Source organism: Scyliorhinus canicula, chromosome 6 (assembly GCF_902713615.1).
Source record: "Scyliorhinus canicula chromosome 6, sScyCan1.1, whole genome shotgun sequence".
In the NCBI taxonomy this organism is placed as follows: Eukaryota; Metazoa; Chordata; class Chondrichthyes; order Carcharhiniformes; family Scyliorhinidae; genus Scyliorhinus; species Scyliorhinus canicula.
In genome coordinates, this window is record NC_052151.1 from 62,225,922 (window position 1) to 62,247,907 (window position 21,986).

Genomic DNA, 21,986 nt, shown 5'->3' on the forward strand with positions numbered 1-21,986 from the left:
CAGGTTAGCCTCAGGTCTCCAGTCAACTCAGCATAGTGTCAACCCACAGTTAAAGTTTGTATGATAGTTAAGAGTTCAATAAAATCGAGTTGCATTTCTTCAAGTGTTGGAAGCCTGTCTCTCTCACTGCTGCAGTAAACGCAGTCCTCGCAGCTTACCCAACACATCAGGAATGATCATCATAATCCTTCATAAAACCTCTTTAAAAAATGGAATAATCACCTCCAAATACAGTCGGCATATCCAACAAACCCATGTTACACAGATAAACCCATGGAAATTTCTTTAGGCCCGTGTCTCATACACCGAGTTACCCGGATTTTGGAAGAACCTTGGGGTCCCGTGCTTCGAAACACCATAGCAGCATAGTGGCAAAATCAAGGCAGCAGGAATTTACTTGAATAAAGGAATAAAGTGTTATCAAATGGTTTGGTGGCACAGCAGTCAAAAATTGATTGGTCAGTGACATATTTCCTGTCTATCCCACCCTGCCTCCCATAGTAGCCGGGCATTGGCTGCTCTATTTAACGGAGATGAAATCCATCTGATTGCAGTTACTTTGTAGAGGTCACTAGCACCCACTCTCTTGCACTCTCACTGGAAGGGTGGGTTCACGGATTTATGGAGTGCACCTCACAATTGATTTAACGTAACCCATTTGACTCAAATTCAGAACAAAACAAAACTAACATAAACATTAAATGGCCTTTGCAAAATGATGAACTGCACAATGGAACTAAGAGGGCATTATTTCCTAGCAAGATTGACCACATGTTGGTTGTGGCAATAAAAGCTGTACCCTTAGTTCCTGTGACATTCTGTAATCTCAATATAGTTTCAAAGATTATAATGCTCAAGTATTGTTTGGTTGATCCTTACCTATTTTGGTTGCACTGTAAATATTTTCAATAGGGAAAACACCACCTAAGCTATACAATAGGACTTTGGCAAGTGCTGGCACGAGTTGCGTCGTGGTTACCAAGACATTAACACAGTTACTTCTGTAACAAACAAAGAGAAAAAAATTAAATTAGTAACCTTCCTTGTAATATGAAATATGTACATGTAATATGTAATATTGAAGCGAGCACTTTTCCAGGAGACTCATCCGGAGTGAGACTCATACAGAGTGGGAGATTGAAACTTGGTAATTTGGTGCAGTGAGGTAATTCGGTGCAGAGTGTGAGGAGGTGCTCTTTAACCCTGGTAAGTGACTGGTAAGTAGTCTCTCTTTTTCTTTTCATTGTCTAATTTATTTATTTTTATTTTGAAATTCTAGTTGTTTAAGTTTACCAAGGGTTTAAGACATGGCAGGAGATCCCAGACTCGTGTCATGCTCCTCGTGTGCGATGTGGGAGCTCAGGGACACGTCCACTGTCCCTGGCTCCTTCACGTGCAAGAAGTGTGTTCAGTTGCAGCTCTTGTTAGACCGCTTGACGGCTCTGGAGCTGCGGATGGATTCACTTTGGAGCATCCGCGATGCTGAGGAGGTCGTGGATAGCACGTTTAGCGAGTTGGTCACACCGCAGGTGAAGGTTACTGAGGGAGATAGAAAATGGGTGACCAAAAGAAAGAGCAAGAGTAGGAAGGCAGTGCAGGTGTCCCCTGCGGTCATCTCCCTGCAAAACAGATATACCGCTTTGGATACTGTTGAGGAAGATGGCTCACCAGGGGAAGGCAGCAGCAGCCAGGTTCATGGCACCGTGGCTGGCTCTGCTGCACAGCAGGGCAGGAAGAAAAATGGCAGGGCTATAGTGATAGGGGACTCGATCGTAAGGGGAATAGACAAGCGGTTCTGTGGACGCAATCGAGACTCCAGGATGGTATGTTGCCTCCCTGGTGCAAGGGTCAAAGATGTCTCGGAGCGGCTGCAGGACATTCTGGGGAGGAGGGGGGGGGGGGGGGGAGGGTGAACAGCCAGCTGTCGTGGTGCACATAGGCACCAACGATATAGGTAAAAAACGGGATGAGGTCCTACAAGCGGAATTCAGGGAGTTAGGAGTTAAACTAAAAAGTAGGACCTCAAAGGTAGTAATTTCAGGATTGCTACCAGTGCCACGAGCTAGTCAGAGTAGGAATGTCAGGATAGATAGGATGAATGCGTGGCTCGAGAGATGGTGCAAGAGGGAGGGATTCAAATTCCTGGGGCATTGGGACCGGTTCTGGGGGAGGTGGGACCAGTACAAACCGGACGGTCTGCACTTGGGCAGGACTGGAACCGATGTCCTAGGGGAGGTGTTTTCTAGAGCTGTTGGGGAGGGTTTAAACTAATGTGGCAGGGGGATGGGAACCAATGCTGGAAGTTGGAAGGTAGTAAAACAGGGACAGAAACAAAAGGAAGTAAGGGGAAAAGTGCAAGGCAGAGAAGACATAGTCAGAAATCCATAAGGGCGACAGTACAAGGTACAGTGACTGAGGGGAGCACAGTGAATAGGCCCAGTAATAACAAAAGGAATAAAACTGGAGATGTTAAGATTCAAAACAGAGGTAAAAAAACCAACATAAGTGTACTTTACCTGAATGCTCGTAGTATTCGGTATAAAGTAAATGAGTTGGTGGCACAAATCATCGTAAATGACTATGATTTAGTGGCCATTACTGAAACATGGTTAAAGGATGGTCACGACTGGGAGTTAAATATCCGAGGGTATCAAACTATTCGGAAGGACCGAGTGGATGGTAAGGGAGGTGGTGTTGCTCTGTTATTTAAGGATGACATCCGGGCAATAGTAAGGGATGACATCGGTGCTATGGAGGATAAGGTTGAATCCATTTGGGTGGAAATCAGGAATAGTAAGGCGAAAAGGTCACTGATAGGAGTAGTCTATCGGCCACCAAATAGTAACGAGATGGTGGGGCAGGCAATAAACAAAGAAATAACTGATGCATGTAGAAATGGTACAGCAGTTATCATGGGGGATTTTAATCTACATGTCGATTGGTTTAACCAGGTCGGTCAAGGCAACCGTGAGGAGGAGTTTATAGAATGTATCCGCGATAGTTTCCTAGAACAGTATGTAATGGAACCTACGAGGGGAACAAGCGGTCCTAGATCTTGTCCTGTGTAATGAGACAGGATTGATTCATGATCTCATAGTTAGGGATCCTCTCGGAAGGAGCGATCACAATATGGTGGAATTTAAATACAGATGGAGGGTGAGAAAGTAAAATCAAATACTAGTGTTTTGTGTTTAAACAAAGGAGATTACAAGGGGATGAGAGAAGAACTAGCTAAGGTAGACTGGGAGCTAAGACTTTATGGTGGAACAGTTGAGGAACAGTGGAGAACCTTCCAAGCGATTTTTCACAGTGCTCAGCAAAGGTTTATACCAACAAAAAGGAAGGACGGAAGAAAGAGGGAAAATCGACCGTGGATATCTAAGGAAATAAGGGAGAGTATCAAATTGAAGGAAAAAGCATATAAAGTGGCAAAGATTGCTGGGAGATTAGAGGACTGGGAAATCTTTAGGGGGCAACTGAAAGCTACTAAAAAAGCTATAAAGAAGAGTAAGATAGAGTATGAGAGTAAACTTGCTCAGAATATAAAAACAGACAGTAAAAGTTTTTACAAATATATAAGACAAAAAAGAGTGGCTAAGGTAAATATTGGTCCTTTAGAGGATGAGAAGGGAGTTTTAATAATGGGAAATGAGGAAATGGCTGAGGAACTGAACAGGTTTTTTGGGTCGGTCTTCACAGTGGAAGACACAAATAACATGCCAGCGACTGATAGAAATGAGGCTATGACAGGTGAGGACCTTGAGAGGATTGTTATCACTAAGGAGGGAGTGATGGACAAGCTAATGGGGCTAAAGGTAGACAAGTCTCCTGGCCCTGATGGAATGCATCCCAGAGTGCTAAAAGAGATGGCTAGGGAAATTGCAGATGCACTAGTGATCATTTACCGAAATTCACTAGACTCTGGGGTGGTCCCGGTGGATTGGAAATTAGCAAACGTGACGCCACTGTTTAAAAAAGGAGGTAGGCAGAAAGCAGGAAATTATAGGCCAGTGAGCTTAACTTCTGTAATAGGGAAGATGCTGGAATCTATCATCAAGGAAGAAATTGCGAGGCATCTGGATAGAAATTGTCCCATTGGGCAGACGCAGCATGGGTTCGTAAAAGGCAGGTCATGCCTAACTAAATTAGTGGAATTTTTTGAGGACATTACCAGTGCAGTAGATAATGGGGAGCCGATGGATGTGGTATATCTGGATTTCCAGAAAGCCTTTGACAAGGTGCCACACAAAACGTTGCTGCATAAGATAAAGATGCATGGCATTAAGGGTAAAGTAGTAACATGGATAGAGGATTGGTTAATTAATAGAAAGCAAAGAGTTGGGATAAATGGGTGTTTCTCTGGTTGGCAATCAGTAGCTAGTGGTGTCCCTCAGGGATCCGTGTTGGGCCCACAATTGTTCACAATTTACATTGATGATTTGGAGTTGGGGACCAAGGGCAATGTGTCCAAGTTTGCAGATGACATTAAGATGAGTGGTAAAGCGAAAAGTGCAGAGGATACTGGAAGTCTGCAGAGGGATTTGGATAGGTTAAGTGAATGGGCTCGGGTCTGGCAGATGGAATACAATGTTGACAAATGTGAGGTTATCCATTTTGGTAGGAATAACAGCAAACGGGATTATTATTTAAACGATAAAATATTAAAGCATGCCGCTGTTCAGAGAGACTTGGGTGTGCTAGTGCATGAGTCACAGAAGGTTGGTTTACAAGTGCAACAGGTGATTAAGAAGGCAAATGGAATTTTGTCCTTCATTGCTAGAGGGATGGAGTTTAAGACTAGGGAGGTTATGTTGCAATTGTATAAGGTGTTAGTGCGGCCACACCTGGAGTATTGTGTTCAGTTTTGGTCTCCTTACTTGAGAAAGGACGTACTGGCGCTGGAGGGTGTGCAGAGGAGATTCACTAGGTTAATCCCAGAGCTGAAGGGGTTGGATTATGAGGAGAGGTTGAGTAGACTGGGACTGTACTCGTTGGAATTTAGAAGGATGAGGGGGGATCTTATAGAAACATTTAAAATTATGAAGGGAATAGATAGGATAGATGCGGGCAGGTTGTTTCCACTGGCGGGTGACAGCAGAACTAGGGGGCATAGCCTCAAAATAAGGGGAAGTAGATTTAGGACTGAGTTTAGGAGGAACTTCTTCACCCAAAGGGTTGTGAATCTATGGAATTCCTTGCCCAGTGAAGCAGTTGAGGCTCCTTCATTACATGTTTTTAAGGTAAAGATAGATAGTTTTTTGAAGAATAAAGGGATTAAGGGTTATGGTGTTCGGGCCGGAAAGTGGAGCTGAGTCCACAAAAGATCAGCCATGATCTCATTGAATGGCGGAGCAGGCTCGAGGGGCCAGATGGCCTACTCCTGCTCCTAGTTCTTATGTTCTTATATCAGATGTTGACCAAAATGAGTGTCAGCTTAGCTCAACTGTGTAAGCTTAGCTCCACTATTGCCTTTAGGCTCAAGCCCCCCATGAGCATACAATCTAAAATGACGCTTCAGTGTAGTTCTAAGGAAGTCATAGAACCTCTACAGTGCAGAAGGATGTAATTTGGCCCATCAAGTCTGCACCGACCACCCCCCTACTCTCTCCCTGTAACCTCGCCTAACCTGCACATCCTTGGACACAAAGGGGCAATTTTATCATGGCTAATCCATCAAACCTGCACATCTGTGGGAGGAAATTGGAGCACCCAGAGAAAGCCCGTACAGACACCGGAGAAAGTGCAAACTCCACGCAGTCACTCCAGGCCAGAATTGAACTTGGGTCCCTGGTGCTGTGAGGCAGCAGTGCCACCCACTGTGTCACCTCTATATTGTTGGAGATACTATTATTTGTACGATACATTATAGTTAGATTCTGCTTTTAGTTTTCTGGGCAGGGGAAATTAAGTATCCCACAGTACTGTTTGAGGTAAAGTGGGCAGTTTTCACATTGTCCAAACAAACATTCTCCCTCAACCAACGCTACTCATACAAAATAACTGATAGACCAGGGGCTGGATTCCCCGCTCCCTGACGCCGAAATCACATTCTTTGACAGGGTGGAGAATCCATTTTGGCGCCAAAATCGGGAGTGGCGCCGGTTTTCAATTCTCCACCCCCTGAAAAGTGGTGTACTCTAGGAGTACGCCGCGCTGATTATCCACCGCCTCAGGCCATTGCCTGAGGGCTGCACCGTGATGCTCCGTCCCTGACCGGCCGAGCTCCCGACGGCGTTGGTTACGTGTGCTCACACCGTCCAGAAAGCTCGTGTGGTGGCTGCGGACGCTGTCCAGGGCCACCACAATTGGGGTAGGGCTGATCGGTGGGGAGTGGGGGGGGCTTCATTCGGGGCTGGGGGCACTGTGGGTGTGCAGTCTGGGTCGTGCGACTGGTTGGAGGGGGGCACTACTTTGGCGGTCCAGGTCCGCGGGCTGAGTCTGCCATGGAGCATGGCGCGGCCGCTGCAGGCCGCCACCATGCACATGCACGGTCTTGGAACCAGAAGTGCTGAGGCCCTTATCGGCAGTTAGAGCTTCTACGCTGCCTCCCTGCTCGCTCCCAGCAAAATGGGAATCGGTGGCCCTTTTACACCAGTTTTCCTGGGGAGAATCCAGCCCCAGGTGTATCAGTTTAATTAACTTTTTGTAGGACCTTAGTATTTTTTAGATATTCTCAGGATGCAGTTGACACTGGGAAGACTGCATTTGTAACCCAACCTTGGTTGTCTTGAGAAGGGATTTTTGGGCCTTAAGCCTCTTCAAGTTCTTTCCACCCTCAAGTCTGAATCATCATCCTCACTCCTGCGGCAATGTCTCTTTCATCACTTGGCACAAGGCCTCGCTTCAGTGACAGATGGAACCAAATCAGGGGACGTGAAATGGACTGAGGATTTTGTTTCCTTTTTGGGTGCTGAAGGGTCACAGGTGGAGGCTCGTCTTCAATGCTGACCTTTAGCGGAGGATCAATCTCCTCAATCTCCATTTCGGACTCCGAACCTTCATCATCAGGGGGGAATGACACTTAGAATGCATCATAGGCTGAGTCCCCTTGCTGGAGGTGGTCGTAACGGGCATTGGGAACATGGGGCGGGATTCTCCGGTCGCTGACGCTGAAATCGCGTTAGGCGATCGGCCGGAGAATCAACGTTCCCACTGAAAATGGGGGCGGTGCCGCTTTCGCGATTATCCACCTCCTGCAAAGCGGCGTACTCTAAGACGCTCTGCCCCGACCTGCTGAGTTCCCCATGGCGTCGGTCGCGTATGCTATTATTTTTCAGGAACTCGGTGTGGCAGCTGCGGACTCAGTCCAGTGCCGCCAGTCAGGGGAGAGCCGATCTGCGGGCAGGGGGGACTTCGGCTGGGGCTGGGGGCACTTTTGGGGGTCTGGTGTCGCGAGTTGGCCAAAAGGGGGGCACTATTTGGCGGGCCAGGTCCGCGCGCGGCCGGCGCCATGTTGCACGATGTGGCCGCTGCAGGCCGCTGCGGTGCGCATGTGCAGCCACGGGCCTAACAATTCTGCGACCGTATCGGCAGCTAGAGCCAGGTGCTCTACTCTGCCTGTTTGCTAGCCTCCTACCAGACGGAGGATTGGTGGCCTTTCCGGTCGTAAAACGCCACCGTTCAGGACATGCCTGAAAATCAGAGAATCCAGCCCTGATCTCTGCTGAAAATATCTCTGCTCGAATGGATTCACTGCTTCTCAGGTGCTTCAGATGGTTTTAATGGCCTCCCCTTGGACTGTGATTTTGCAAGAAACTGGACCAGTCTTTTCCGTTTTTAAAATAAATTGAGTACACCCAATTCTTTTTTCCAATTAAAGGGTCATTTAGCGTGGCCAAAGTCTCGTCCACGGGCAGCACGGTGGCTAGCACTGCTGCCTCATGCGCTGAGGACCAGGGTTCAATCCTGGCCCCAGGTCACTGTCCGTGTGAAGTTTGCACATTCTCCCCGTGTCTACGTGGGTCTCACCCCCACAACCCAAAAATGTGCAAACTTCACACGGACAGTGACCTGGGGCCAGGATCGAACCCTGTTCCTCAGCGCCATGAGGCAGCAGTGCAAACCACTGTGCCGCCCTTGGACTAGACTTTTCCAACAGAACTCCTGGGATCCATTGGGAGCCATCACCAACGTTCTGCACATAGACGCCATCTCCTGTTCTGAAAGACCTTTTATAACTTCTGGTGTCATGTTCAAAGAAGAACTGGGCTAATTTCATATCCAGGGAACCATCAGGCTGTTTCTTCATTCCGTAATTGAATGTTTGAACTGCTCGTTCGGCCAGGCAATTAAGATGATGGTGGGTATGGTGCCATTCGATGTGTTTAAGCCATTCGACTTCAGGAATGCCACTGGAAAAGGGGGTACCATTATTGGATATGAGGGCCTCTGGTATGCTGTGGGTAAAGAAACATGGCCGGAGTTCTTTTATTGATGCACGTGAAGTCATGGATGACTTACAATGTATTTCTAACAATCTTGATTGGGCGGCAACCATAATAAGGAACATCGATCCCAAGATGGGCCAGCAAGGTTCACATTCACCCATACCATCTTCTTCCTGGCCACTCCCATGGGTGCAAAGAGCGGAAGGTGGCAGCTTCTTGTTGTCCTAGTACTGGAGCGCTGATTCATCTGATTCTCAGTGTCTGTATTGAGCCTAGGCCACCAGAAATAGGTCCCTGCGAGCATTTTCATCTTGGATACTCTGGGCTGTCCATTATGCAATTCCGGCAGGATTGGGCGCCGATCTGGGCGGAGGACGACCACTCAGCCTCCCCAAAGGATAGTCCCATCTTCTTTACTCAGCTCTTGTTGTTTAGTGTGGAAAGACCTCAAGTCATCTGTGGGGTGTCCTCGAATTCCGCAGCTGATGATCATATGGCACAATTGTCTTTCTGGGTCCATGCTTGAATCTGCTTTGTGGATGCCAGCAAGGTCATGATGACTTCTTTCAATTAAAACCAAGCGTATGAGCAGCGGGAGGTAACTCAGGGCATCCCCGTTGGCAATTTGTGTTCCTGGGCGGTGCGCGGGAGAGTATTTGTAGGCCATTGACAATAATGCCCAATGTTGGATCTGAGCCAGGTGATGGGGGGGGGGGGAAAATCACTTTATCCTCTTTGAAAAGGCGCAGCAGAGATTTATGGTCTGTTATGATTCTGAAATGTTGGCCAAAGACATATGGGTGGAATCTTGTCATCCCAAAAAGAACATCCAATCCTTCCTTTTCGATCTGAGAATAGCATCTTTTCATGTCCGCCAAGATTCTGGATGAATTTGCTATAGGTCTCTTTGTGCCATCGTCCCGTCAACGGGAAAGGACTGTCCCTACTCCATTATGAAGAGGCATCACATGTTCTCTCTTGAGGTCATAATGAGCCAAGATGTTAGATTATAATAACTGCTGCTTCACCTTCATGGAGGCTTCATCCTGCAGCGCCTGCCATGACGACTTTTGGTGTTCTTTTAACAGTGTGTGCAGGAGTGACAATAGAACGGCCGAGTTTGGGACAATTTTCCCATAGTAGTTTATGAGGCTTCGGAAATATTTTAATTCTGTCGTATTTTGTACCTCTTTGATGGCCTTAACTTTATCCTTCATGGGGTATAGGCCTTTTATATCACCTCAGTACCTTAGCTAGACCACTTTGCCTGCCTGGAATACGTATTTTTCTCATTTGAGACAGACACCGGTTTCAGAAAACGATCTCAAAACCTCCTCCAGGTTTGTTGGGTGCTCTATTTCCATGGCTACTGTGATTATTATGTCGCCTAAGTGTACTGCCATAGTATACTTAGGTAGCCCTTGGAGAATGTTTTCCATCATGCATTAACAAATGACGCATGCCAACAAGACTCTGAAGATCAGACGTATATATCTGTTTAAACCCTTATGGCTGTTAATCGTTACGTACTTCTTAGATGACTCGTCTAATTCTAGCCTGAAATATTTGGGAGGGGAGTCAGTGTCGACATAAATCTTTGCCCTTGATTCCTTTATTTTACCGAGGTATTCTTGGAATATCTTGGGTATTTGCCAATGACCTCATACAGTCCTGGTTTAAAAATTTGTAACCAGTCCAAACGGACCCTCTGGTGCCAGTCTCTGCCCAAGAGGCTGGGTCCTGGTCCTCGTACAACTTTGAACGGGAATCAGGCCGTCTGCTGCCCATTGGTAACCAGGATCATAGTGGTCCCCATAATCTTCAAAGGTTCCCCGGTATATGTGGTCAATCTGACGCTGGTGCCTTGCAGGCCTAGGGGCAGGATGCCCATTCAGAGATGCCAGAAGGACTGTTCCCCGACGTTGGTGATAGCAGCTTCTCTATGCACCCCCATTTCTAGAGAATGGCTGTTGAACACAAGTGTTATATTTATCGGGGCAGCCTGAGGGGTGATGCTGCAGATTAGTTGCATTGTTTCGTCCTATGGGTTGATTGAGTTATAAGACCCTAGTCTGAGGTGGTTTTGGCATCCGGCCTGGACGACACGAGTATCTCTGATTCTGGCAGCTTTGCCTGGGTAATATCCTTTGGCTGCACTTATAGCAGCCTTGCGGCTGACACTTGTAATCCTCTGGGGGGGCTTCCCTGGTTCTTCTAGTGTTATCCGGCGGTCTTTTGAAATGCCAGAATGTCCTGGCTGAAAGCTCAGTTGGTGGTGGGTGGGGTATGTGGGAGCCTTCACTGGGAATGCTACGGTCCAGCATCTCTTGGAGTTCTTGGGCCCGTTTCTCGGCGTTCTCCAGGGATAGTGCTAATTCTATAGCCCTTTTGAGGTCTAGGTTGGGTTTTTGTTTTGCTTTGTTTCTTACTGGAGTTGTTGTCGAGCATTTTCGATAAAGGTGCTAAGAATCCTGGGCGGGATTCTCTGATCCCAAGGCTAAGTGTTGACGCCGTCGTAAATGCCGTCATGTTTTACAACGGTGTCAACAGGTCCCCAGGAGCAACGATCCTGAGCCCTACAGGGGGCCAGCATGGCACTGGACCAACTTTCGCAGCTCCAGCTGCCAATGCTGGCGTCAAACAGGCGGCGCGGATCTGCGCATGTGCGCTGTGGCCGGCGTGACCACGTGCAAGCACGCTGCGACCAGTGTGATCTCGCGCATGCGTACTAGCTTCCTTCTCCGCGGCAGCCCTGATGCAACATGGCGGAGAGCTGCAGGGGCCGGCACGGAGTAAAAGAGGTCCCCACCAGGAGAGGCCGGCCCGCTGATCGGTAGGCCCCGATCGCGGGCCAGGCCACAGTGGAGACCCCTCCCCCCCCCCAGGGTCGGACCCTGCCGCCCCACCCAACAGGCCGCCCCCCGCAGGATGGATGCCGTGGTCCCGCCGGGTAAGACCACATGTGAATGACCCAGCCCCAGGATCAGAGAATCCCGCCTCCTGTCCTTGATTCTCGTCGCCAATGTAATAATTCCAGGACGCGCTGTGTGAAAGGCCAAACTGATTTATATTACACTGAAAATAAAGCTGCTATTACGGCACACAAAACAAACATCCCAGCCCAGAACCATTGGGAACTGTCGACCCAGGTCCGCGAGCTGCATTTAAAGGTCCCGTTGATGAAACCCAGATCGGGTGGGCCTCTGCCCACTCACCACGGGAACTCTTTTTCTACAAAGTCCAAGGGGAGATCAATCAGTGATCCTCCATGGTCCTCGTGAGAGTTACCACACTAATCTACCACTTTGCATATTCTCCAGGCAACTAGTGACCCCAGTGCATTTCGCAAGTATTTATTGGAACACAATGAAGGCCGATCAAAATGAAAATGTTAAAATGTTATTTACTTTTATTGTTGAACTATTATTGATACCAAATCATTATTTTGTCCTGAACACAAAGCACTAATGCGACTGTGTCCTGGAAGTTTCAGCAGTGAGCAATAACTATACTAATAAATAAACCTTTGTGTCAGGGTGCATGGTATAAAATGTTATTCCAAACAGTAAATTAACAGTAAAATCCTACCTTGAGCTGATGATTGACAATGATTTAAGTGCATTTGATAGCCAGGAGTCTGTCAGGGCCTCAACCTCAGCTCTTAACTGAAGCCAGGAATCTCTTTTTGCTGGACCAAGTAGTCCTAAAACAAAATACAAGAAAATACACAGAGAAATAGAGTGAGAATATATTTAATACTCTTGAGGGGTAGCTTGTGAAAATCATGGGTACAATGGCCATGATTGTCTGTCCATTGATTTATTTTATAAACTTGGAAGCTTGTTAACTGGGTTATTTTGACCAGTTTAATGGAGGGAAAAGTTCCGCTACACTGGAAAACAAGCATTATTCGTTCAGTTTCAATTTCGTTCCAGAAACGTTATTCCATAACATAATGGAATTTTAAAATAGTTTTTCAGGATGAGGTTTTAAAGCTTAACTAGCATTTTTCAGTTTTAGATTCTACATCCTACGAGTTATGAATGTTGTATTGTGTAGTTGGATTTGGATTTTGTTTATTGTCACGTGTACCAAGGTACAGTGAAACGTATTTCGTGAGGGGGGTCATTTCGTCGGGGGAATCACTGATAATATTTAAATCAATGCAAAACTATAAAATGAGATTCAACAGGTGGAGGATTTTGCGAAAATGGTTTATCCGACTTTTCGGTGGTTAAAGGGGATGCTGTCAGTGGTGGGGCTGGCGGGTGGGGGGGGGGGGTCATCTTGGCGGTTTATGGGAGAATTTTGGGGAGGATATGGTGTCTCTGGAGGGGGTTAAGGACAAGTGGGAGGTGTTGGGGACAGTGCTGGAGATGGGGCTGTGATATTGGGTGTTGCAGAGGGTGAATGCCTCAACATCGTGCGTGAGGTTGGGGTGGATACAGCTAAAGGTAGTGCATAGGGCACATCTGACGAAATCGTGGATGAGCTGGCTGTTTGGGGGGGGTGGAGGATATTTGTGCGCCGTGTGGTAGGGGCCCAGCCAATCAGGTACATATGTCCTGGTCCTGCCCAAAGTTGGAGAAATTTTGGAGGTCGTTCTTCAGCACCATGTTGGCCACTTGTATGTGGATTTGGAGCCCAGTCCCCTGGGGGCCATATTCAGGGTGTCGGACTTGCCGGAGCTGCAGACGGGAGCGGGGGCAGATGTTTTGGCCTTTGCCTCGTTGATCGCTCGCAGGCAAATCCTGTTCGGTTGGAAGTCAGTTACCAACTGTCTCCTGGCATTAGTTCCACTGGCCACCCCTCAAATTCTCAACCCACACCCCCAATCCACTGGCTGACACCTCGCACCCTTGATCTTCGTGCTTATTCCTCGAAGCCCCCTGGCACTTACCAGGCAACCTCTCATGTCCAGGTGTGGTCTCCACACATGCCACCTGTTATTGACCCCCCTGACCCATCAGGTGTGCAGCTCACAAAGCCATCTTTTTGTCCCCGCAGAAGAACATAGCCCATGGGAAAGGAGCAAGACGGGAGGAACCCAGAGATTCGAGTCCTTACCCCCATGAGGAATTGGCCAGGAAATCGCAGCATTGCGCGACGAGAAAGCAGTCAACGACAGCGGGGTTGGTCTGCGACAGAGAGGTGAGGATCCACTTACCCTTCACCCAGATGACCTGTCTCAAGTGAGTTGTTCACATCAGACAAAATTTTCCTGCCCTCTCACCGACCACATATCCATTGGGCGGGTTCCCCTACCCGGCGGGGCGGGCCGTATCAGCACTAAGGAGTGGCGTGAACCACTCCGGCGTCGGGCCGCCCAGAGGGCGGCGGGGCGGGATTCACGCCGCCCCCCGCCGATTCTCACCCGGCGGAGGGTCGGAGAATCCTGCCCATTGTCTTTCAGGCTCACCATCTGATGAGGCCGGGGCATCCTGTACTTTTCACCGGCACAGAGTCACAGACTCGGTGAGTGACATTGGAGGACAGGCTTCTGGGGCACAATGTGAGCATCACACAATTGCTGATGCACATCGGATGGAGGCAGGAACTCCCAACGGAAATAGCAGTCAGAGGTCCGCTGGATTCTGGGACACAGCCAAACCCATGGACAAGGCTCTCCCAGATCTGATACAGATGATAGCATCCAGCTGTGAGAATCAGAGGAGGTGTCAGCGACTGAAAGTCCGATTGGTCCCAAATGCTTCAGGTGCAGGAGATGGTACTGACAATGCGTGGTACCAAGGCCAATACTGCGAGGGTGGCGACCGCAGTGGAAAATCTGACGCATTACGTCCGCGTCTTGGATGGTGGTATCCAAGGCGTTGCTCAGTCTGTGTCAACTATGGCCGAGGGCCTTGACACCATGTCCCAGTCATCGAGGGTTGTGTCCCAGACACAGGTGGGAATTGCCGAGGCATTGCAGACTCACTGAGGACCATTGCTGAGGGTGTCACACTTCAAACATGTGAAGCCTCTGTCACGTTAATCTTCGCACCGGGCCTGCCTGCACCCCCACCTCTTGTTGACTTCTGCTCCCATCCCCCCCCCCCCCCCCCCCCCCCCCACTTCCCTGGGAACAGTGGTCCAAGATCAGAAGCTCCCGAAGCAGACCCGTTCTGAGGATGGGTGTGAGCGCATTGTCAGCACGGCAGGAGTCAGACTTAATCAGACCCTGAGGGGCACCAGAGCTTTCCTGACAGCGAGTGGTCATCACACTTCTGCTGTATAGTGACCCGCTGACAGTGCGACACAGGCCCAACACTCTGGAGCGATGTTGCACACTTGGAGGGGGGAACAGGGTGGCTGAGGTGTGGGTGGTGTTAAGGGGTGGGTTGAGAGAGAGAGAAATGGGGGGGGGGGTGGGGAGGGGAGGAAGTGGGAAAGGGAGATTGGGGGTGTGGGGATTGAGCTGATGGACAGAGCTTTGTCCCAGATGAATCTGAAGACAATGAGTACCTCCCTGGTTCTCCTCGCGTGTCGGACCCTCACAACAGCCTGTCCCCATCCTCCGGCTCCTCCTGTTCCACCTCCTCCTCCTTAGAAGACTGCACGTTCTCCCTGTGTCTACGTGGGTTTCCTCCGGGTGCTCCGGTTTCCTCCCACTAGTCCCGAAAGACATGCTTGTTAGGTGAATTGGATATTCTGAATTCTCCCTCAGTGTACTCGAGCAGGAGCCAGAGTGTTGCGACTAGGGGCTTTTCACAGTAACTTCATTGCAGTGTTAATGTAAGCCTACTTGTGACAATAATAAAGATTATTATTATGTTCCTCCGCCTCCTCCTCCAGCATGTCACTCCGTTGCTGTGCCAGTTTTGATGGACACAGCAGACCACCACAAAACAGGAGACCGTCTGGGGGGTGTACCGCAGGACATCGCCAGAGCGGCAAGGCATCAGAACAGCATTTTCAGCAGCCCAATGACAGCAAGGGTGGCAATGCAGACCTTATTGTTTCAGGTCTCCGCCTTGGTCTCAGGCCTCCGCACTAGCGTCATCAGCAATGTACTCAGCGGGTATCCCTTAATCCCCACGAGCAAACCCTTCATCCTAGGGTGGTCCTCAAAGACACTGAGGATAATAATCACTTATTGTCACAAGTAGGCTTCAATGAAGTTACTGTGAAAAGCCCCTAATCACCACACTCCGGCGCCTGTTCGGGGAGGCTGGTACAGGAATTGACCCACGCTGCTGGCTTTGTTTGGCATTACAAGCCAGCTATTTAGCCCACTGTGCCAAACCAGTCCCTGATATCTCCGTGCTCCCCAGGGTGGAGCTGTCATGGACGCTCCCAGGGTAGCGGGCACACACTGCATGATTCTGAGGCAGTGGTTGCACATGATCAGAACATTCAGGGAGTGGAATCCCTTCCTGTTAATAGGGTAATATCGGAGCTAGGGGGAATGGAAATCTGTCAAGGTTAAAACATGTCACACTGGCTTGCCTGTGCCCCGACCCCTTGTTGCCCTCCGTTCCCCCACCCCCGAGCTTAGTGGTCCAAGATCAAAAGCCCCGGATGTATACTCATTCAGAGGATGGGTTTGAGCTCATTGTCAGCACAACAGGTTTTGGACTTTAGCAAAATCTGAGGAGCACCAGAGATTTCCTCGCAGCGAGTGATCATCATTCTCCTGCCTTGTATAGGGACTCACTGACAGTGCCGACACAGGCCCATCACCCTGGAGCGATGTTACACCCTTGGAGGGGGGAACAGGGTGGTCGATGAGTGGGTGGTGTTAAGGGGGGTAAGGGAGGGGAGGGTAGTAAGGGGGTGGGGAGTGGAGGAAATGGGAGAAGGGAGATTGGGGATGGGGTGGTTTGAGCTGATGGACAGAGCCTTGTCCTAGGAGAATCTGAAGACGATCAGGGTCTTCCTGGTTCTCCTCGCCACAGCCTGTCCTCCATCCACCAGCTCCTCCTCGGGTTTGACCTCCAGCCCGTCCTGGTCCGCCTCCTCCTCAAGACGGCAATGCATGTCCCTCCAGCTCCTTCTCCAGCATGTCACTCCACTGCTGTGTCAGTTTGTGGATGGCACAGCGGACCACCACAAAGCAGGAGACCCTCTGGTGGTGTACTGCAGGACATCGCCAGAGCGGCAAGGCATTGGAACCCCATTTTCAGCCACTCAATGCATTGTTCGATGACAGCACTGGTGGCAATGCGGGCCCCATTGTTAGGTCTCCGTGTCGGTCTCAGGCCTCCACACTGGCATCATCAGCCGTGTCCTCAGCGGGTATCCCTTAACCCCAACGAGCAAACCCTTCATCCTAGTGTGGTCCTCGAAGACACTGAGGATCTCCAAACTCCCCAGGATGTAGCTGTCATGCACGCTTCCTGAGAAGCAGGCACACACTGCATGATTCTGAGGCGGTGGTCACTTAGTATCAGAACATTCAGTGAGTGGAATGCCTTCCTGTTAATATAGGGCACTCCCTGATGCCCCTGTATTCACGGGGTGACATGCATGCCATTCATCGCCCCCCTAGACCTCGGGCATCCAGGCAATGGCCGCAAATCCTGTAGACCGGGCATCTTGTGGGTCAGGTGCAGGTCAAAGACTTACTCAACTTAAATCATATGACTGTAAGGGAAGGTCAACCATTATAATAAAAGAATCTGCCACAATTTTTTTTAATGCTCTGCCCCATCAGTCTTGACAAAGAGTCCTTGTGTGTTCAGGTAACTCTTAAAATTCTATGACAATTTGCTAAACTTTGTCACCAGTCTAGATACGCCCTATAATTATCCTCGCCCCATTAAATTTCACTGAGATATCCAATTCCCCCTCCCCAACCGTTAGTTTTAGACAGAAAGATGTGTTAACACAGCACACATGGGAAAACATTTGCACAGATTTGTTAGCCAGTGAGCTAAATCGAGTGGAGCTTCTAACTGTAGAATGTTTTCAATGACAAGGATGTGAGACAAGCTGTTATGTTGACCACAAGTGAGAATTTCCTTTCAATGGCAGCACTAAATTGGTTGACGGTGAATGGTGTTCATTCTGAAGGTAGCACATTATTAAATTGTTGGTCCCATAACTTCCGGTCTCCGGAGCATCATAACCAGGAGGCACCCCTGAAGATGAGCTGGGGGACTCCTGGGTGTTACCTCACAAGGACTGCACCGGAATTGCCTGGGAAGTTCAAAGTTTTGGTGGGCAGGTACCCTGCGCTGGGAACAATCCAATACTCCAATTTAAATTCGCGATGTAGGACTGTTCCGATTGTACTACCAGAATAGTTACCAAGAAAAGCGAGTAGCAATGACAGCACTTCCCAATCCTGCATAACTACGGTACTAACAACACCCCCTCCACCCCATGGGAACCCCCGACTCCCCCATCACAATGACCTGACATCCCCATTGACCGCCTGACCCCTATAATCATCCGACCGCCTCAACTGACCACCCGATAGCAACCCCACGGCCCACGCCCTCACCCTCCCTTCCCTGTGTACAGACCATCTAAAGCATCACAGCCTATCCATTTACCTTTTCCCTAGCTTCTCAAAGTGGCTGGACTATTCATTAAACTTACCTGCTACGGCAGCTAGTGCTGTGAAAGAAGGGCACGGCTTCCTTTCACCTGACTTTGCAGCAGTCAACTGAGGGCCTCAGGAACCTGCCACACTGCAATTTTCTCACCCGGCCCAAGTCAGAAGGTTGGGTGAGAAATGTGCAGCTATATTCCAGTTTCAGTAAAAAGGACCGGAGTGGCAATCCAACTGTGATTGCCACTCCTCGGAAGTTCTGGCCCATTGTCTTAAGAGGCAGTGAGAAACCAAACTAATCAGTGTAATGTTCTCTATGTTCACAGATGGCGATATCTTTGTGGTTGAATCAATTAGAGAAAATACGGCTTTGTTAAAGAACAAAACTATTTATTAACTAACGAAATACTATGAAGTTTGTACGATGTGAACGATAAATACAGTTGGATACTATGGCTAAATTCAAATAATTATGATGAACTAGTATTAATTACTATTGACTAAGGAGCTACTCGATATGCGGCTGGACTCTATGTCTGCTATCCAAGATCTGCTGCACACCTCGTGTGTTCCAGTAACGTTCTCCTGTCGTCACGCCACCGAGTGGTCGGATGCTAGAATTTCAGTCTATGCATACGGCACCTATCTTTACTTACAGTTCGGTTGTTAAATTATACGCAAATTATATTCTATATATCATTACAATCAGAGTAAACATAAGCCAGACTCACCTCCTATATTGTTTTTGTAAGTATTGTACAGTTCTTTTACACGCCTATAGCGGAAGGCTAATTTTCTCATCCAATCAACACCCCCTCGCACACCTGTTGCTAAGCAGAGGTTTGCACTGGTGGCAGCTGCATGAAAACCATCAGTTGCAAAACTGTAGGTACTGCAAATAGAGCAAAACAATATATGATTTGTCATTCAAAATTCTTTTTCTTGGCATATTAACTTGCTGGAGAATACTGCGATTACCTTAAATCCTGTCCATTGTCATCAGAGGAGACATCATCTATATGAACTTGATCACATTCCTGTTAAAAGATGATCAAATTAATCAAATACAAAAATACCTCTCTGAGAACAGAAAATTATATTGCAATTTTAACTGCAGTTACTGTTTTAAGTTGAGTAAACTTTGACCCCATTGTTTTTCAAGTTAGAATTTGAGGAACATTCATGTTCAGCATGTTACAATATGCAGGATGCTTGGTTAAGGACCAGAATGATAATGATATTTTGTGACAAGATCTAGATTTAAATAAATCATCATTGTTTGCAACACAAGCAGTGCCAGGGACCTGGATTCAAATCCCAGGTGGATTTGAGACCAGGACAAGATAACTACGATCTGATTGAATGGCGGAGCAGGCTCGAAGGTCTAAGTTGCGTACTTCTGCTCCTTGTTCCTATGTACCTTGGGTGACTGTCTGTGTGGAGTTTGCACTTTTTCTCGATGTCTGCTTGGATTTCCTCCAGGTGCTCTGGTTTCCTCCCACAGTCCAAGGTTTGGCTGCGCTAAAATTGCCCATTCGTGCCAAAAGATGTGCAGCTTAGGTGGGGTTACGGCGAAAGGGCAGGGGTGAGCCTAGGTAGCGTTGCTCTTTCAGAGGATCAGTGCAGACTTGATGGGCCATATGGCCTCCTTCTGCACTGTAGGAATTCTATGCTACTTTAAACAGACTAGCCATATAAATAATATATAATATAAAAATAGAATACTGCAGGTCCTGGAAATCTGAAATAAATACAGAAAATTCTGGAAAATCTCAGCAGCATCTTAGGAGAGAAATATTTTGAGTCTGTGTGACTCTTCTTCAGATCTATATAAATACTGTGGCTACAAGTACAGGTCAGGGGGTGGAAACTTAAGGCAAGTAACTCACCTCCTGTCTCCCCAAAGCCTGTCCACCATCTACTAGGCCCAAGTCAGGAGTAATTGAACACTCTCCTGGAAGCGGCAGCTCCAAGAACATTCAATCGGCCAGCCATCCTCCAGGACAAAGCAGCCGATTTGATTGGTACACCTTCCACAAACATTCACTCCCTCCACCACTGACGCACAGTAGCAGCAGTGTGTACAAGGTGCACTGGAGGAACTCACCAAGGCTCCATACTTAGGCTGCACTTTCCAATCTCATGGCCACTACCATCTAGAACAGTGGTTCTCAACCGGGGTTCACATGGACCCTGGGGGTCCATGTAATATTACTGGGGGTCCACACAAAAGAAATACCGAATTGGGGGTCCACGGTGATATTTTAGTGGTCCATAGAGCAATTCTACTTCAGAACAATTGTTATTACTGAGAATCAAGTAGAAGAAAAAATGTTTGTTTTCATGATGAATATTCACCTTTCTCTCTCTCTCTCTCGCACCGACAAAGGTCAAAGAGAGATTATAATCCATACCGGTTGATGACAAATGGGTTTATTGTGCTTTAATGACAGTTGTTGTTGAAGATTGCCCGGGCTATTGTCCCCTAGGAACAGCCCAGAGGACCTTTAATGACAGAAGCAGCTTATTAAATACCCACGGTTGACCTGACGCTTATGCCACGTTTCTCCTTGACAAGTTTAATGAACGATTTAACACAGTAATCACTAGAAACTGTGTATATTTGATATGAATTGGTTATTTTTAGAGTAATTTAATTCAATTTAGTCAGTAAAAAGTTTTTTTCATTACTTTTCATATTAGAATAAGTTTGGCAACGTACGAAAATACCGCTAATCCGTTTCCAACCCTCACGGTAAGGTAGATGGACTTTAGGATTAGTTTACCACGCATATAAGAAGCTTTTTTTCTGTGGAATGGCTATGGGGGTCCACAAAAAAAAATTAAGAGGAAAAGGGGTCCATGGGTTAAAAAAGGTTGAGAACTCCTGATCTAGAAGGACAGAGGCAGCAGACACAGGGGAACACCACCACTTGGACGTTCTCCTCCAAGTCACTCACCATCTTGACTTAGAAATCTATCGTTATTCCTTCACTATTGCGGAGTCAAAACTCTGCAACTCCACGCATAGAAGGCGTTTGATTGGGTGGAGTGGGAGTATCTGTGGGAAGTGCTGGGTGGGTTTGGGTTCAGGCACGGGTTTGTGGACTGGGTTGGTTTGCTGCATGAGTCACCTGTTGCAAGTGTATGGACGAACCGAGAGAGCTTGGGATATTTTGGGCTGCATCGGGGGATGAGGCAGGGGTGTCCGCTCTTCCTGTTGCTTTTTGCTTTGGCGATAGAGCCGCTGGCAATGACTCTTAGGGTGTTCGGGGACTGGAGAGCGATTGTGAGGGGGGTGAGCACCGAGTATAGGGTCTCGCTATATGCAGGTAACTTGCTGCTATACATTTTGGACCCATTGGGCAGTATTGGGGACAATATGGGGATTTTGGAGAAATTTGGCTGGTTCTCTGGGTACAAATTGATTATGGGAAAGAGCGAGGTGTTCCTGATTGAGGCTTGGGAGCAGGGGAGCAGATTAGGGGAGCTGCCATTCAAGGTAGTGGGGATGAGTTTGAGATACTTGGGCATCCAGATGACAGAGGGCTGGGTGCAGCTGCACAAGCTGAACTTGAGTCGATTGGCGGAGCAGATTAAGGGGGACTTTAAGAGGTGGGATGTGCTGCTGCTGTTGCTGGCGGGGCAGGTGCAGACAGTAAAAATGACAGTGCTGCCAAGTTTTCTGTTCGTGTTTCAGAACCTCCCAATCTTTGTCCTGAAGTTGTTCTTCAAAAAGGTTAATCTCTAGGTTTGTGAGGGTGGGGAAGGTTCCGTAGGTCAGGAGGGCTTTTATTGAGCGGGGATGAGGAGGGGGTGTACGAGTAGCCCGGGGGTACGGTTTCAGATACTTGCAGATCCGGGATTTTGTAAAGAGAGAGGTACTGTCCTTTCCTGAGCTACCACCCTGCCATTCAGTTTAAAGTAGTCCACAAGGCACATATGCGGGGGCCCATGAATTATGTCCACATGTTTTGGGCATGTTCGAAGCCGAAGGGGTTCTGGCTGGGTATTGCGGACATAATGTTCAATGCGCTGGGGGTAAAGGTGGCCGCAAGTCCAGAGGTGGCGATATTCGGGGTGTCGGAAGACCCGGGGGT

General features: G+C 48.2%; 1 protein-coding gene across 10 annotated transcripts in view; it reads right to left on the minus strand.

Moving 5' to 3' along the window:
* Positions 1-21,986, minus strand: part of eya4 (EYA transcriptional coactivator and phosphatase 4) — a 623,026-nt gene that overhangs the window by 36,089 nt on the left and 564,951 nt on the right. For all 10 annotated transcript variants that reach the window (XM_038799374.1, XM_038799376.1, XM_038799375.1 and 7 more), the window contains 4 exons: positions 18,865-18,923; positions 18,618-18,778; positions 11,976-12,090; positions 880-1,001 (listed from right to left, as the gene is read on the minus strand). In XM_038799374.1, the coding sequence (XP_038655302.1) occupies positions 880-1,001; positions 11,976-12,090; positions 18,618-18,778; positions 18,865-18,923 (457 nt within the window). The remainder of the gene's footprint in view (positions 1-879; positions 1,002-11,975; positions 12,091-18,617; positions 18,779-18,864; positions 18,924-21,986) is intronic.